The sequence below is a fragment of the Choloepus didactylus genome, chromosome 1, assembly GCF_015220235.1.
Source record: "Choloepus didactylus isolate mChoDid1 chromosome 1, mChoDid1.pri, whole genome shotgun sequence".
NCBI lineage: Eukaryota > Metazoa > Chordata > Mammalia > Pilosa > Megalonychidae > Choloepus > Choloepus didactylus.
Window position 1 is genome coordinate 36,311,802 of NC_051307.1, and position 18,117 is coordinate 36,329,918.

At 37.7% G+C, this 18,117-nt stretch overlaps 1 protein-coding gene across 6 annotated transcripts in view; it reads right to left on the bottom strand.

Moving 5' to 3' along the window:
* USP25 (ubiquitin specific peptidase 25) overlaps positions 1-18,117 on the bottom strand; it is a 203,654-nt gene that overhangs the window by 74,067 nt on the left and 111,470 nt on the right. For all 6 annotated transcript variants that reach the window (XM_037833390.1, XM_037833370.1, XM_037833407.1 and 3 more), the window contains 2 exons: positions 9,811-9,887; positions 2,726-2,799 (listed from right to left, as the gene is read on the bottom strand). In XM_037833390.1, coding sequence (XP_037689318.1) covers positions 2,726-2,799; positions 9,811-9,887 — 151 coding nt within the window. The remainder of the gene's footprint in view (positions 1-2,725; positions 2,800-9,810; positions 9,888-18,117) is intronic.

Consider the following 18,117-nt stretch of genomic DNA (forward strand, 5'->3'; position numbering starts at 1 on the left):
GAGCAAGGAGAATAAATGGGAAGTAAGCAAAGAAAATAAACTCTCTTTGAAGGGGATTAATTCTGAATGGGAGTGAAGAGTTAGGATATTAACGGAAAAAGAATATGTTAAAGGAGAGATATTTTAAGATGCGAGGTAACAGGCCATGTCTAAAAATTGACAAGAGCTGGTAGAGGGGAGAGGCTCAAGATACATCAGTACAACAACATAATAGAATAAGATCTTTGTGAAAGTGTGAAGGGATAGAGTTCTGAGCACATATAAACAAAGAATAGTCCTCTGATATAAGACTGAATAATTCCTACCTAGGGGACAGATTAAAAGAATATAGGTAGAGATAGATCCAGATTGTAGAACCTGAAGCTCATATATTTGGTTAAGTTCTTTTTAAGAAATATGGTACAAAATTAGGTTCATAACCTTGGACGGGGCCTACAGTTAAGCTTCATTAGTTTCATGGTAAATCTATGAACTTTGAGGTAAGGTCATTCTCAAGAGAATGAAGCGATGGAGAAGTTAGACTTGAAGTGAATGGAAATGGAAATAGCTGTTACAGAAAATGGGAGAGGACAGGAATTCAACAGAATAAGCAGAACTACCAGGGAGGCTTACAGGTTTGGACGAGTAGAGGTGAGTATCACTACAAATTCATGATCCATTATAATTCGCCCATCTGTGTGACTTCTCCCCAGCAACATTTAGGTACATAGGACATGCAGAGAAAAGATGAATAGCTTAATTAGGGTGAGAGAAGAGCCAGCCAAGTGGTGCCAGAAGGGTAAAGGGGAAAGAGCTTTAAATATTTACAAGTGTGATAGTAATGTTGAAAAGGAAGACAGTGAAGTACAGAAAAGGGCTCAGAAGAACAAAACCAAGAGGTAATGGACTAAAAGTTCTGGTAAAGTTGAAGAACTACTGCAGTGAGGATGCCAGAAAAAGAAAAGAAAAGAAAGAAAAGAAGAGAAGAGAAGAGAAGAGAAGAGAAGAGAAGAGAAGAGAAAACAAAAAAGCATAACCTAGGAAAAAAAATTATGGTGGAAAAGCTAATTAGTGTTATCAGAGGTAGTGAACTTATTGACGATAACAGAAAGAGTAGCCCAGTGGGAGGTGGAAGCTGGGGCAGAATAGAAAAGAAACTCGACTGCAATGGAGAAATCAAAGAAATGAAAAGCAAAGTGTATATAATGGATTATCTTTATGGGCAGTGAAATCATAAGCTAATGGAAGAAGTAAGAGAGAAGAGGTTAACTGTGAGCCAATTTACAATTAAAAAATGAGAGGAAATGATGGAGTCAACTGATGATTATATCAAAGATGATGGTATAACCTGATGACAGAATAATCAACTGAGCAGGTTTTGTTTTTTTTTTTTTTTTTTAAACCAAGAAGGTACAGAAGCACAACCTCAGCACTGTTAACATTTCATCCTGCATAATTCCTCACTGTGGGGTCTGTCCTGCACATTACAGGTTGTTTAGCAACATCCCCAACTTCTAACCATTAGATGAAAGCAGCACCCCATACCCAGTTGTGACAACGAAGAATGTCTTTAGACATAGCCAGCTGTCCTTTGGGGTGGGGGTGCGGACAAAATCACCCCCAAATGAGAGTCACTGATCTAAAAGTATTAGGAAGACATATGCAAAGTGATAAGAAAATGCTCTAAAATAAGTTACTCTTAATGATGCAAACACATAGTTCATGTGGAAATGCATTAAAATCTGATTTATTATAGCACAATATCTTTGAAACTACTTTCTAATACCGAGTACAAGATTTCAACACTCATTTCATAAGTTAAGTATTTTAATAACAATCCAACCCCAAACTGGAGCAAATTGGAGCAAAGTATTCCATTTGAATAATGAATATTTAGTATCTGAGACAAAGTACTGATACCTCAATACACACTTTTAAATGCAGGACTTAATTTTTTAGTCTGCCTTTTTTCCAAACCCCATGCTATAAAATTATATGCAAACAAAACTTCTTGGAAATTCATTACTTAAGATCCTAAAGGAAAAACAATTTTCCAAAATTGATGCAGTGGGTCATTTGGGACCTAGTAACATTATATGCAGTTTATCTAATGAGTCCAGTTCCCTTCCTTTCCTAGGAAAACCAAGAGAATCTGGTTAGATCCGGATTATAAGCACTAGATGGGAGAAGTATCACACTTAACCATTTTTTTGAAAAGAGACACTACAATGTTTCTTGAAAACGAGTGTCTAAAATATTTTGTAATCACTCAGAAAATGGGGACCCTTCAATATCCTAACAATACTAAATTGCTGGGTTTGGCTTCAACAGGAGGCTAGTATGCATAAACTTGAAACACTTCAAAACAGTGTGACCATATCATACCAATCACAATAGTCACCTCCAATATACTCTTTCAAAAGATCAATCAATTGCCCTATTAATCCCTGTACTTCAACAATTCACAGTATAAAAGCAGCCTTCCCATTGGAAAGAACATCATGATAACATTAACTACATATCACTGAGCATGTGTTAATACACTTTCTATATTCCTCTTCATTCACTCAATTCTGAGTTCTCTATATAAATTAGTAGTAGCAATGCAACAGGAGCCACTAGACAGAGCAAGGCAATCACAAGTAAAATCCATTCAACAAATACAGAGTCACTATCAAAACAAAGGAGCTAATGAATAATAATAATACCCCTTCACTTATAATAAAACGTAAACGTGTAACTCTACCTTCAAGCACACCTACGGCTAGGAATCGTCCATAGAACAACTCCACCATAGGGTTCTTTGGCTTCTCTTCATCCCTAAAGCATGTTAAAAAAATAGAAATGTGGTTATAATTTTTGGATCTATAAATAATAAATATATAAAACATTAAATAGCCATAATATAAGCTATGATGGTAACATTTATGTGGTTATCATGCTCTGAAGCTCTGCTATTTAGTGTGTCACTTTGGGCACGGTACTTATACTTATTCTTCCATTTTTTTCATCTATAAACTGAAGATAATAATGGTAACTCACAGAATCATTGTAAGGGTTAAAAGACATTAACATATTCAACACATTTTAAATAGTATATGACAGAACATGTTCAAAAAATGCTTGCTCTTTTTATCACTATAAATTTAAATTCCCTACTTTCATCTGCAACATACATGTTTAATGTTGGAGAGGGGGAAAAGTCACTGTCAATCAGAATAAATTTCCTACCAAAATTTAATATTTCATTTCCTGTTTTTATGTATAAGAAGGCATACCATCCAAAGACAATGGCTATTACCAGTGAAGGCCTGTTCTGTCCCATGGTAAGTATGTTATATGCTTAGACCTACTGGTGGTAGGTACTTAATCCTTACAACAATTCTACTAGATAGCATGGTAGTTAAGTGCTATTCAAAAAAGATTTCTGGTCCTCCTTTTTCAACATGGTAAGATGCATTTGCTCACTCACTTAGAAGTTAGGCAGGCCACATGACTTGTTTCGTCCAAGAAAATGTAAGTTTAAGTAATATGTGTCACTTCTGGGTAGAAGCTGTGAGAGCCAGTATATACCACTGCTGTGGTGACTCCAAAAGCGAATGAGGTGATGCAGACTCCGTCAGCCCCAAGTGAGCAGATGAGCAGAAGACCTTGCTTACACTCATTGGGCACATCTAAAGACATGACAGAAGCCTCTAATGTTTTGGGGTTGTTATGACACCAATACCTTAGTCTATTTTGACTGATAACAGTAAATTACCTCAATTTTACTGATAATATTGTAGAAAGCGTTAAGCAATCTGATCAAATTTACCCAACTAATAGGTATTCAAGCTAAATGAACTCAACTCTGACTCCAAAGTCCACGTGTCTCCCCCTACATAATACTATCTCCAGGTATTTTTACTCTACAGAAACAATTTATTTCATACCTTATTATTTTGGATATAAATATAAACTATTATTTATAAAAAGGACTTGAGACTTACACGGGGGAGAGGAACAATACAAAGATTGTTCCTCTTGATCTAAAAGTTTATGAATATTTAGATACAAACATTAGTAGGAATCTTTATTTCCATGGCCTCATATTTTCATGAAGAAAAGCAACAGTCCCTAACTCTCTCCTTACTACCACCACCCCCTCACACACACATACTCCATGGAAAAAGAAATGACATATTTGATTGGTGACTTTGGAAGATGGATGACTGATCTGCTGTTTTGGAACTCTTTCCAAATTCCCTTCCAAATCTTCCTGCCTGAATTTCTAGCCTGCTTTCCACTGACCTGTGGTAAGCACTCACTTTCCTTTAGAAATCATCCAGAAATCATTTACTATGTCCTCTGCAACTTGTAGGAGATCTTAATCAGAGACTTAGACTGTGGTTATGCCAATAGAAATGCAAGGAACAGAGCTGATGAGTAATTTAAAAGACATGAGGATCCAACCATGAAAATGATACAACCTCCACTTGCATGAAGGCAGAAAAAAAGCTAGAATGATGCAAAAATAAAAGCCAAAAGAAATCACTAAGGAAAATTTATAATAAGAACATTTTTGCCTTGGAAATTAAGTTGGTACAGGTAGAATACAAGGGACTAAGGAAGCTAACAGAGTAATCTAGAATGCTGTGGTTCACTGTTTCCCAACCTTTATATAATATAATTCATACACAGATAATATTTGCAGACTAGTCGGGGGTAAAAAGACGTTTTCACACAATCAGAGAAACAGATCCATACTTCAACATGACCACAATCTGATTTGCCACGGCATCTTAACCAGAAAGCTCTACTCTGGATAGGCAGAGCATAGTGATTCAAAAACAATTTTAGCTCCAAAAACTAAAGCAAACTGAAAATTTATGAGACATGAAAAGAGAAGAAGGACACCCTCCAAATGAAACTTAAATTTCAGATGGAATGGAAAAGTTCTAGCTTCAATTTTAAAAGTTTTAGAGAAAGAGGAGATAACAATAACTTAGTGGTTATTAGATTAGATGAGGTGACTATGACCCAAAGAGATTTAACAAAAAATAAATAATAAGCAAGATATCAAGTCAGGATAGAATGACCCCTTCATAGGAATAAGGATTCAGGAAACAGTCAAGTGGCACTTTTCTAAAACTACAGATAAAAGTGTGTGTTGCGGGAGTGGGGTGGGGGTGCAGGGTTAATGTCTTGAAGTAAGACACTATGTGACATACATTCAGAAAATCTGGATAGATCTGAGAGAAGGAATTAGGAATTTCAGAATAAAACAATGAAATCACTGAGAGAATTTTGAAGAGACAGTTACCTTAGACGAGGACAGACATACTATTCATGCTATGAGGTGTGGGTCCTGTGGGTGTGAAACCATTGGTAAATAAGACCCTTGAAGAAATTATTAAGATGTGGCCAAACTGAATGAGGGTGGTCCTTAATCTATGTGACTGGAGTCCTTATAAGAAGAGGAATTCAGACTCAACTTCAGCATTAGCTCTTGCCAGAATTCTCAGGCAGCCAGCTTCCCCTGGGGAATTTGGACATAAGGACTCCAGCCTCACCTTTTTTAGATTTTCCAGTTTCCAGTGCAGTCTGCCCTACATAGTTTGGACTTGCTGGTCCCCCATGTCATATGAGCCTACATATATTTCTGTTGTTTTTGTTTCTCTGGAGAACCCTGTTAGTCAGTTTTTGGTACCATTCAGTGGGATGTTGCTATGAAAAATACCTAAAAATGGGAAGTGGCATTGGCATTGGGTAATGAGTAGCGGCTGGAAGAATTCTGAAGTGCTTAATACCAAGACACTAAATTGCCTTGAAAAGACTGCTGGTAGAAACATGGATGGTAAAGGTACTTCCAGGGAGGTTTTAGATAGAAATGATAAATGTGCTACTGGAAACTGGAGGGAAAGTGATTCTTGTTATAAAGTGGCAGAGAATTTGGCAAAATTTTGTTCTAATGTCATACGGAAGGCAGAACTTGTAAGTAATGAACTTGGATATTCAGTGAGGAAATTTCCAAGCAAGTGTGGAAGATGTGGCCTGGTTTCTCCTTGCTGGTTAGAGTAAAATCAGAGAAGAAAGAGATAAATTGAGAACTGAACTGTTAAGTCAAAGAACCAGCACTTGATGATTTTGGAAAATTCTCAGCCTATCAGGATAAAATGCTCTAAGACTAGAGCTGGAAGCAGTTCTAACATGGTCTTCCATGAGTTTTCGAAAGCTCTGTGCGAGGGTGCGACTGAACAACTAAGGAGATTAAGCATGTGATTCATGAATGCAAGCAACAATCTCAGAGGGAATCAGGACTGGAGACTCAATTATCCGGGAAGGAGCAGTGAAAAATCTTGTCTAATTGCTTGAACCCCCTTGAATTGTCCAGAAAACCAATATGGTTTTAAAAATTTTGCATGAGCAGGAGCACTGCCCACTTGGACTGAAAGGGACAGAAACAGGACAGAATCAAAGAATAATAATTTCAAGAACAGAACCCTGGAAGCAGAGGTATGTGCAACAGGGATGTCCTTGGAAAACGAGAAAAGGGCCACTGCCCCAGCATTTGGAGGGGCAGACCTTCTGCTCTGGCATTTGGGAAAACCAGAGCCACCACCTTAGTGCCAGAAGAGGATGGTACCTATGCCCCAACATTCAGAGAGAGTGTGGCTGCCACCCTGTTGCTCAGGGAGGGTGAGGCCTATGCTGTGGTGCTCAGGAAGTGCATGGCCACAACTCCAGGGCTTGGAAAATGTGGGATGACACTCCAGCAGGCCCCACGGCAAAGCATCAATCCATAGATGACTCTCAGATTTCGGAATCTAGGTGGAGTTTGCTCTGCTGGATTTCAGACTTGCTTGGGAACTGTGACCCCTTTTCTTCTTTTAATTTCTCCTTTTGGAATGGGAATGTTTGTTCCATACCTGTCCCACCAATATATTTTAGAAGCAGATAACTTTTTTTCTAGGTATCACAGGTCCACATATAGAGAGGAACTTTGCCCTAAGACAGACTGTGAACTTAGGGTTGCTACTGAAAAAGCTTAAGGGTTTTGGGATGGGTGAATATATTTTCCAAGTGGAAATCACATGACTTTTTGGGGTCCAGAGAGTGAATTGTTGGTGACTGATTCATGTTGCAATAAAAGTTATGCTCAAATCTGAATCCCATACCTATTGGTATGAACCCTTCTGTAAATAGGACCTTAGAAGATGTTATGAATTAAGGTGCCACCAAACTGAAGAAAGGTGGGCCTTAATCCTTGTGACTGCAGTCCTTTTAAGTGGAGGAAACATGGACAAAGTCAGTCACCGTAGAAGAAGCCAGAAAAGGAGAGCTTACCATGGTGACAGAACTGCATCTGTAAGCCAAGGAATGCCAAAGATTATGGCAAGCCATTACCAGAACATTACAGACTCCGGGAGAAGGCATGGCCTGGCGTACCTTGATGTTGGACTTAGACAGCCTCCAAAACTGAGAGACAAATTCCTGTGGTTGAAGCCAACCAGTTTGTGGTATTTATCATACAGCTTTGGCCAATTAAGACAGTTGGCCTGATGGAATCCTCCAACTTGGAGAGGTGAAGGTAGACAAGGCATATTTGAATCATAAATGATTTGTGCCTATACCTAGCTCAGATTTCACAACCTCTCATTATGAGAAACCTATCAAGACAGTATCAGAGAAATAAGTTAGAAATAGCCAATGTATTGGCCAGAAAACAAAATGAAAGGAAAGGAAAAGAAGACATTCAGATCCATCAAATAGGGCTGGTCTTACTTGAGGTAGAAGCTAAGAAGTAATTTAAATTGTTAAAAATTGAGCCAAGCCTTCCTAAAAGAAACAAAGAAACGTAGGAAGGATAAAACGAAGAATGGAAGGAAGGAAGGCAGGTCACTGAACCCTAGAGACAGATCCTACCCAAAAAAGATGTAGCAAAAGAAACATATTCAAGAACTGGAACATTCAGAAGCTGAGGAAAGAAGATATGTCAAGATAATGATCTTCACTGGACACTGGGATTCAGATTTCAGAGCATCAACAGTAGATTCATTTCAGGAATCTTACGGGGGAGACTTTCCAGATGAAACATGAGGCAAGAAACTAAATGACAAGGCAAATTTCTTATGCTTAAGTAATTCCATTCCAAAATGCAGTAGCAGCAGCCATTGTAGCATAAAAACATGTCCTAGAGAGAGACTGTATTCAATGCAACACTCTGTGCCAACAACCTGGAGTTCATAAAGAAAATGAAACTAAAGAGTTTTGCCTACGGTGGACAAGAAAAGACAGCTGACGACCAGCTCATCAAAAACTTCTGAATGCACCAAGAAGAAAGAAGCTCTCATATTCCACTGTCTACTACAAGAGACAGTTTACAAAAAGCAGATTTTTTCTTCCCTCAGATACTGTAGACTTAGGGCCACAATTAATCACTTGAAAGATTTCTCCCAACTGAGTTTAAGTTGATAGATCATTGTCTCTAACCACTGGCCCTTAATGACAGACTAAACCCAAGGTAATTTTCTCATTCTACTATACTTCCCCGAGTTTCTGCCACAGTCTTTGGCAACAACTAGAGTCTGGGTTGCACTAAGTACTAGATTCTGGGAATAATAATATATTTGGACTGACTAAAAAAGGGGTTAAAGTTTTGCTTTTGTTTCCAAGTTTCAAAGGTAAGGGACAACGTTAATAGTGGGTATCCTAATAATTCTCTGAACTCTAAAATTAAAGTATAGAAAATCCAACATCTGAAGCACTACTTCAGGAACTACATCCATACAATGGAAGACCGACAAGGCTGCAATTGTACAACTCAACTCTATTCAGGCATGGAAGTGACATGCTTGTAGCTAAGTCTCAACAAACTAAGAAAACGGTGAATAATTGTTTTCTTTTTTATTGAACTACAACCACAGGCCAAGAGAATTTTATTTTTGACCTAAACTTCTATGAACTTGAATGTAAAAGATCAAAGGGATGTAATATGGGAGCTTAATTCTTCCCTGGGAATTTGGTAATGAAAAGTGGTCTATATTAAAGTTTGGGAACATCTCTGTTGTTAACACTGTATTATTATAACATCTTTAATTTAATCTTATTGGAAAACATGTAATGACCTTTATTAGACAATGAGGTTGGGCATAATTTTAATATAGGAGAGGAGGGAGAGAATTTTCAGTCTTGGATATGCTGTATTCTAAGCATTAATTTAACTACAGCATCTTGCAGAAATATGTCACAGCCTGTGCTGGGAAAGTCTAACTTGTCCACCAGTGTTTCAAGAAGATACAGATAAGAACAAAGTATTGGTATTAGGAAAGTGGCCTCATGAAAGTAGCAGCAAGATCTCATTGAAAGTTTGTTACTTTTCTCCTCTAAGGAGGTCAGTCACATGTTTTAAATAATCAAAGTCTTAATGGGTAGAGAATAAAAACTAGGGCATGGTGAAACAGAGATTCATGTCCCTGTCCTCACATTTCCATGTGAAAGCACTTCATGAGAATTAACACTCCTATCTTTACTCCACATTACCAACCCATTCCTCCCTATAAAAAGTGATCATTGAATCTAAGGAAAAGAACTGGCCATGTGTGGATTAACTCTTTCAAGACTCACTTCTTAGATCTTTCTGGCTGAATTCTGATCTTTAGTGGAAACTGAAAGTTATCCAGCATTTGTGGTCACAAATTCCAGACAACTTGTCAATAATGTAACATTTAGATTCCCATAAGTCTGCCTCAGTGTGTTATTTCTTCCATGGACATTGAATACATAAGAGGAAAAATAAATGTTAGTTATTGTATTCTTAAAATGCCATTACTAAACTTCATGGTAACTTACGTCTCCTCTTCAGCTTTCATTTGGAAGGCATCTTCTAACCAATCTAATAATTTGTGTGTAAATTCACTCACATCTTGCTGTGGAAAGAAAAAAAAAATCTTATTGATATTTGTGCCTACTCATAAAAATACTAAATGTTGCAATATAAAACCTATAACAAGTCAGTCAAATGTATAATTACTTGACTCCCCACCAAGGTATTACATCAAGTGTTTCACATTATATGCAAGAAATTTTTATAAATTAATCAAAGCATGAAATCAAAATTTGATAAAAACAATGTTATATATTGATAATCACTGTTATTGGGTTTCACTTCAGAGAAAAAAAAACTATATCAAAATTCAAACTTAATAAACGGTATTTAAAAAAAAGTATTATTATCCTCTAAAAAGAGATCTCTGTAATGAATCTTTATAAAGGACCATCTCATTGCCAAAGGGTTATTCATTTTATAAGAAGTATTACTGACTTCTCTCTTAGAAGGAATACTAGTGCTTTCTGACAATTAATTCAGTTTTTAAATCACACTCTCATGCAACTTTTTAAGTCATATCCACTTTTACTAGGATATCTGTTAACTTGGAAAGGTTGAGTCCAACCAATCACTCCTATTCCAACTGTTGAGTCCAGTAGTGTTATACCATCATCCCATGAACCTCAAACTGATATTCCTTTCAGAACCTGAGTACACATCACCTTTTACCTTCCCTTCCCTTTGTCCCTGGCTCCTGTAACATAGTATAAAAACAGGGATGGGCAATAAAAGTCACACTTCTCAACTACCATAATTCTTCCAGAAATGTGAGTTATAACATAAAAAATGTTTTCATATAGAACACAGAGAAAATATAAATAAGTCAACCTTAAGACTGCCCAAAGACCGATGAACTAGTATCATAACCTGCTGTGCCGGTTTGAGTGTATTGTGTCCCCCAAATGCCATTATCTTTGTAGTCTTGTGTGGGGCAGAAGTTTTGGTGCTGGTTAGATTTGCTTGGAGTGTGCCCCACCCAGCTGTGGGCAATGATTCTGATGAGATGTTCCCATGGAGGCATGGCTCCGCCCATGCAGGGTGGGCCTTGATCAGTGGAGCTATATAAATGAGCTGACTCAGAGAGAGCAAACTCACTGAGTGCAACTGGGAGTGATGTTTTGAAGAGGAGCAAGCTTGCTAGAAAGGAACGTCCTGGGAGAAAGCCGTTTTGAGGCCGGAGCTTTGGAGCAGATGCCAGCTGCCTTCCTAGCTAACAGAGGTTTTCTGGACGCCATTGGCCATCCTCCGGTGAAGGTACCCGATTGCTGAGGTGTTACCTTGGACGCTTTGTGGCCTTAAGACTGTAACTGTGTAGCGAAATAAACCCCTGGTTTTATAAAAGCCCATCTATCTCTGGTGTTTTGCATTCTGCAGCATTAGCAAACTAGAACACCTGCCTTTACTTCTCAAAATGCCCTAAATATAAAACTAACTCAATATGATACATGTCCTGGCTATATTTTGTAGAAGAGCATCTAAGTCAACCTATTCACCTCAGATATATTGAAACCAAGGTCTAGGCAGCTTAAGTAAAATTGCTCCCAAACCATATAGTTACATAGGACTAAACTCAGCACAAAATTCCAGTTATACCATCCATACTACCTATAGTGAATTGAATAGTCACTCCCCCCCCCAAAATATATTTCTACCTGGAACCTAAGAATATGACCTTACTTGAAATAAGAGTCTTCGCAGATATAATTAAAGATCTCAAGCCAAGATTATTCTGGAATAGGGTGGGCTCTAAATCCAGTGACAGGTATCCTCATGAGAGACAGAAAAAGAAAAGACACAGACACACAGGGAAGAAGGCCATGTTATGATGGAGGCAGAAACTGGAGTTACACTGCCATAGCCAAGGGACATCAGGAGCCACCAGAAGCTGGAAGAGACAAGGAAGGATTCGCTCTTAGAGCCATCGGAGGGAGTACGACCCTGCTGACACACTGATTTCAGACTTCTGGCCTCCAGAACCGTGGAAGAATAAATTTCTGTAGTTTGAAAACAGTCCTGGAAACAAATATAGTACCTTAAAACAACTTTCCATATTTTCTATAACTTTACTTATCTTCCAAGGTTATGTCTGGTAAGAAAAGAGAGGTTTTTAAACTTTATTACAATATTCCTCAGAAGCTATGCCCTCTCTTCTTAAACAATCAATATAAAATGTAATTATAAACTAAAAATTCTACTTTCATCAAGAGAAAAGAAAATGAGGGCTTTACTACATCATTTTAATTTTAAACTAAAATAATTACACATATGATTAATTTTGACAACCCTGCATACCAAAGGTTCTCCAAAAGGCACATGCATATTTCAAAAATGATATTTGCAAAAGGAAGAATAATAAATATAGTTCAGATCCACATCTTTAAAAATAATGATGCTTACTTCACTTATGGATTGTTCCACTATGTCACTAAGGGGTACTTCAGATCCAAGCGTTTAGGAAATAGAATAAAATCCAGACTACATAAGCTGAATTAATGTGCATTCTATTTTAAAAGACCACTAGAGAAAAGAATCAACAATGTGAAAACTAGTTAGTGTCTACAATGTTAGCCCAAAGCAAAGATATTCACATTGGTGAATACGTAACAGCTTAACAGTTTGTTGTGTCCTTTCCACTCTCAATTTAAAATGAAAAGCTCCACCCATGTACATGAATGCCCCTAATTTAACTCTGTGCTGCCTATTCTTTAAAGATGAAAAATACCTGTGCTGGTTTGAAGCTGCTGTGTACCCCAGAAAAGGCCATGTTCTTTTAATCCATTCCTGTGGGTGTGGACCTATTGTGAGTAGGACCTTTTGATTAGGTTGTTTCAACTGGGATGTGAACTACCCAATTCAATGTGGGTCTTAATCCTTTACTAGAGTCTTTTATGAGAGGATAAAGGAGAGAAGAAAGCCAGAGAGCACAGAGAGAGAAACACCCAGGAAAGCCCCAGGAGTAGCTGAGAGAGCCACTGAAGCCAGGAGCTGAAAGCAATGAAATCCAGGAGAGAAGGACCAGTAGACCCTGGCCATGTGCCTTGCTATCTGACAGAGGAACCCTGGATGGCAGTGGTATTTCTTCAGAAAAGCTTTAGCAAACTGAAACAAAACCCAAAGATCAAAAGATCACCAGATATGTGTGGAATGCCTCCAAAACGAAAGAGAGAAATCAATAAACACATATAAGCATACACATACATGCACAATCTACAAACAGAAGTCAGGAAACAGAAGTGATTGATTTCCATTTAACTGTATTCTCAGAGCCACAGAAGAGATACTATATACACTAAACAAGAACATAATGCTATGGAAGAAAAAAAAAAATAATAATAATAATAAAAAACACACTGAGACCTAGAAGGAGTACCCTAAAAAAATAATGCAATTGCTGAAATAAAACATTCAACAGAAGGGTTGGAAAACAAAGTGAAGGCAATCTCCCAGAAAACATAACAAAAAGTTTTTATATGGAAAATATGAGAGAAAAGGATTAAATAAACAGGGGGAAAAATAGGAAGTACAAGAGCTGGCAAATATAAGTTTGAGAGAAACAAAATAGAGAAAATAGTAGAAAATTATAGAAGAAATATACATTGAGCCACTGACAAAACAGTAAGACATAATAGTAGAACATATCAGTCTTATTAGTAATTGCAAATGGACTTAACTCAGCTATCAAAAAAAAAAAAAAAGATTTCAACATTGGCTTATAAACTAAAACCCAACTTTATGCTGTATACAAAAGACATATCTAAAATGCAGTAATTCAAAAAGGCTAAACACAAAGAGTGGGTGGTTGAACAGAAGTATACCAGAAAACCAGATATAATAAAACAGCAGGGTTTATGATTGTTCTATCAGACAAAATAGTACGCTTAATAATGTTAAAATCAAAATTCACAATGAAGATTTAACAGTCATGAATATGCACCAAACAGACACCAACTATATCCAAAAAACTATGGGAGATGTAAAAAGAAATAGAACCAATAAAAATAAGAACTGTTAACAAACTGGTCTCATAAAAAATAGGTAAAAAAATACGTAAACATAAAAATCAGGATGAACATAGTAAGATAGAGCCCATAAATCAATATGGAACACTATATTTTAACAATAGAGATGACACCTTCTCAAGACCACACAAATACATTCATAAAAATTGACCATATACTAAGTCCTCCCAAATCAGAAAAGTCCATTAGTTAGAAATCCCATAACTAACATTTTCTAATCATAATGCAATATAATTAGAAATTTAAAAGAAATCAATTTAAAAAAAACCCTTCCAGCTGGAAATCAGAAAACTTTCAATGAAACAACTCTTGAAATGGGAAATTCAAACAGAATTCATTTCAGAAAAATGATGAAACTATTAGGCACCATAATCTGCAGTACACATTTAATATGATGATAAGAATCTATATAGTTTTTAAAAAGTATGGAAATGAAAATAAAAGAATGAGAATTAATTAATTAAATTCTCAATCCCCAAACTAGAAAAAAGAACAAAGCAAATCAAAAGAAAGCACAAAGACCACAGTATGAAGCAAATAAAGATAAAAGCAGTAATAAGTAGAGAATAGAAAGAAGCATATCAAATTAATAAATCAAAATCCTGGTTCTTTTAATAAAAGCAACGAAACAGACAAATCACCCCAGCTAAGTTAATCAAAATAATCAAAAGGAAAAAACAGAAATACTGCATACAAAATAAGAAATAATAATTTGAAAATAACTACTAATTCAGAGTAAATTAAAAACTCATTTTGGGAAATTATTAGTAATGGAACGTGGTAAGGGTACCGTGATATTGCAAATGTGATTAATCCCACTGAATGGTATGCTTGGAAGCGGTTAAGACAGGAAAGTTCATGTTGTACATATGTTCCCACAATTAAAAAATAAAAAGAAAGAGCAACTAAAGAGACAATGATGATTCAATGCAACACATGATCCTGGATGGGACTGAAATATGAGGTGAAAAGACACAGGGACCTTATTGGGACATATATAAAAATTGGAATATAGACTGTAAGCTTTTTATCAATGTTAAATTTCTTGCATTTGATACCTACACTCAAGGTGATTACCTAAGTGAATATCCTTGTTCTTAGGAAATGTACATCAGTATTAAGTGTTTGAGTAGCACGATGTGTACGACCTACACTCAAGTGTTCAGAAAATGGACTGATACATACCTAAACAGAATGATACAGCAAATGTGGCAATATGTTAAAACTTGTAGATCTGGATATGTGGGGAGCAGGGACATTTTGGAGTTCTCTGTATTGAGTTTATACTATTTTTGTAGGAATGCCTCTGTCTCACTACTATCTAACTTTGTTCTGGAGGTATGAATCAATTCTGTTAAATGAGAAAACAACTAGGGCACTAGAATTGGAAAAGAAGATGTGAAACTACCTTTCTTCACAGGTAACATAACTGTGTACCTGGAAAACCCTAGAGAACCAATACTAAAAATACAGGAATCAAACAAGTAGCAGGATAGAAAATTATTATGCAAAAATCAACAAGCTTCGGGGGCAACTAAGATAGCGGCTAGCTGAGACAGGGCGAAAAAAACGCCTCCGTGAAAAACACTAGCTAAAAACCAGAAAGTGACCTAGAATAGCGGTTACAGCGATGCACCAACTGGATGAGGGCTCCTAGCCCCAGAGGGGCCGTATACTTGGTGAAACCGGGAGTCGGCATTCTGAAACGAGTGAGTAAGCTGGCTGGAAGACCTGCAGCTGCGCGGCGGGCTGGGGAAGCCAGGGTTCAGCTTATGGAGACCAGCTGGCTGTTTAAAAAAAAAAAAAAAAAGGAGTGGCTCCAGTAGCAATTGTGGGAATCACGCAGTAAAACACAGCAAAAGGGGGCTGGGCTGGCCTCTTGCTGTCTGGCTGGGAAGATAGCCCGCAGCAGATACCCTTGGGTTCGGGGGAACGGAGGGGAGAGCCGGAAGCAGAAAGGAACCCCGCAGCTAGCAGCTAGCCCCCGGAGGGCTGGATAAACTCCTGCCTGGGCCCGTGCCTACAGCCCAAAACCCCACCAGTTGTCCCGGAGCTGGGAAGGAGGAATGGTGCGAGGAGGAGGGGGCTGAGACACCCCGCTCGGCCATTTTTGCTATGGGCTGGGAGTGCGCCGCTGCACGGCCCGGCGGCCTGGGGCTTCCCTTGTGGGACAGCGTGCACTGATGATGTAGCACAACCTTCCCTTGGCTGAGCTACTGGAGGAGCGCAGCTGGGAGGGGTGATCCGCTCGGAGAACCCAGGGACGCTACACCAGGTCTGGTGGTCCATGGATCAGCAAGAGAGAGAGGCTGGGGCTGAACTGAAATGAAGGCTTAGACTTTTGCGGCAGCCTTGAATCTCTGGGATCCTGGGGGATTTGAACATTAGAACTGCCCTTCCTCCCTGGCTACCCGTACACATGCCCCACATTCAGGGCGGACAGCTCCAGCAACACATCCAAACTGAGTTCTCCAACTGAACCCACAAGAATCATTTCCCCACACAAAGCGGAAAAAAGGTTGAGAACTGACTCGACAGATATAGGTGACTCACAGACGCCATCTGCTGGTTAGTTAGAGAAAGTGTACGTCACCAAACTATTCCTGAAAAACCAGATCGATATCCCTTTTTCTTTACAACTTGAAAGAGTCTATCAAGCAAAACAAATGCCAAGAGGCCAAAAACAACAGAAAATCTTAATGCATATGATAAAACCAGAAGATATGGAGAATCCAACTCCAAACACACAAACCAAAATTTCGGAAGATACAGTATACCTCGCAAAATTAATCAAAGATCTACAATAGAGAAACGAAAACATGGCAAAGGATTTAAAGGACATCAAGAAGACCATGGCCCAGGATATAAGCTACATGAAGAAGACCCTAGAAGAGCATAAAGAAGACATAGCAAGAGTAAATAAAAAAACAGAAGATCTTATGGAAATAAAAGAAACTGTTGGCCAAATTAAAAAGACTCTGGATATTCACAATACAAGACTAGAAGAAGCTGAACAACATCTCAGTGTCCTAGAAGCACACAGAACAGAAAATGAAAGAACAAAAGAAAGAATGGAGAAAAAAAATAAAAAAAATCTAAATGGATCTCAGGTATATGACAGATAAAATAAAACGTCCAAACTTAAGACTCATTGGTGTCCCAGAAGGGGAAGAGAAGGGTAAAGGTCTAGAAAGAGTATTCAAAGAAATTGTTGGGGAAAACAACACAATATAAATACACAATATAAATACACAATATAAATACACAATATAAATACACAAAGCATAAATGCCCAGAGAACTCCAAATAGAATAAATCCAAATAAACCCACTCCAAGACATATTCTGATCAGACTGTCAAATACTGAAGAGAAGGAGCAAGTTCTGAAAGCAGCAAGAGAAAAGCAATTCACCACATACAAAGGAAAACAACATAAGATTAAGTAGTGACTACTCAGCAACAACCATGGAGGCAAGAAGGCAGTGGCATGACATATTTAAAACTTTGAGAGAGAAAAATTTCCAACCAAGAATACTTTATCCAGCAAAACTGTCCTTCAAATTTGAGGGAGAGCTTAATTTTTCACAGACAAACAAATGCTGAGAGACTTTGCCGATGAAAGACCTGCCCTACTTCAGATTCTGAGGGGAGCCCTGCTGGAGGAGAGACAGGGAAAGGAGAAAGAGATATAGAGAATTTTAACAGACATATATAGTACCTTACATCCCAAATCACCAAGACACTCACTTTTCTCTAGTGATCACAGATCTTTCTCGAGAAGGGACCATAAGCTGGGACATAAAACAAGCCTCAAGAAATTTTAAAAAAAACATTGAATATACTCAAAGCACATTCTCCAACCACAATGGAATACAAACAGAAGTCAATAATTTTTGAACTGTAATTCCACTAGTTACTTCCTACATGATATAAAATACACAAACTGTAAGGACAAATCAGTGGTTTTGAACTCAATGTAAAATATGTAATTTTAGACAACTATATAAAGGTGGGGGAATGAAGGAGTATAGGAACATAGTTTATGTGTCCTATTGAAGTGAAGGTGGTATCAAAGAAAAACAAGATTGATATGGTTTTAAGAGGTTAATTTTAAGCCCCACAGTAAACACAAAGAAATTATCAGAGAACTTACACAACCATAAAGATGAAAAGTAGAGTCTGGGTTAAGAGAAATGGGGGAAGAGGCAATGGGGAGTTAAGAAATGAGTGTAGGGTTGCTGTTTGACGTGA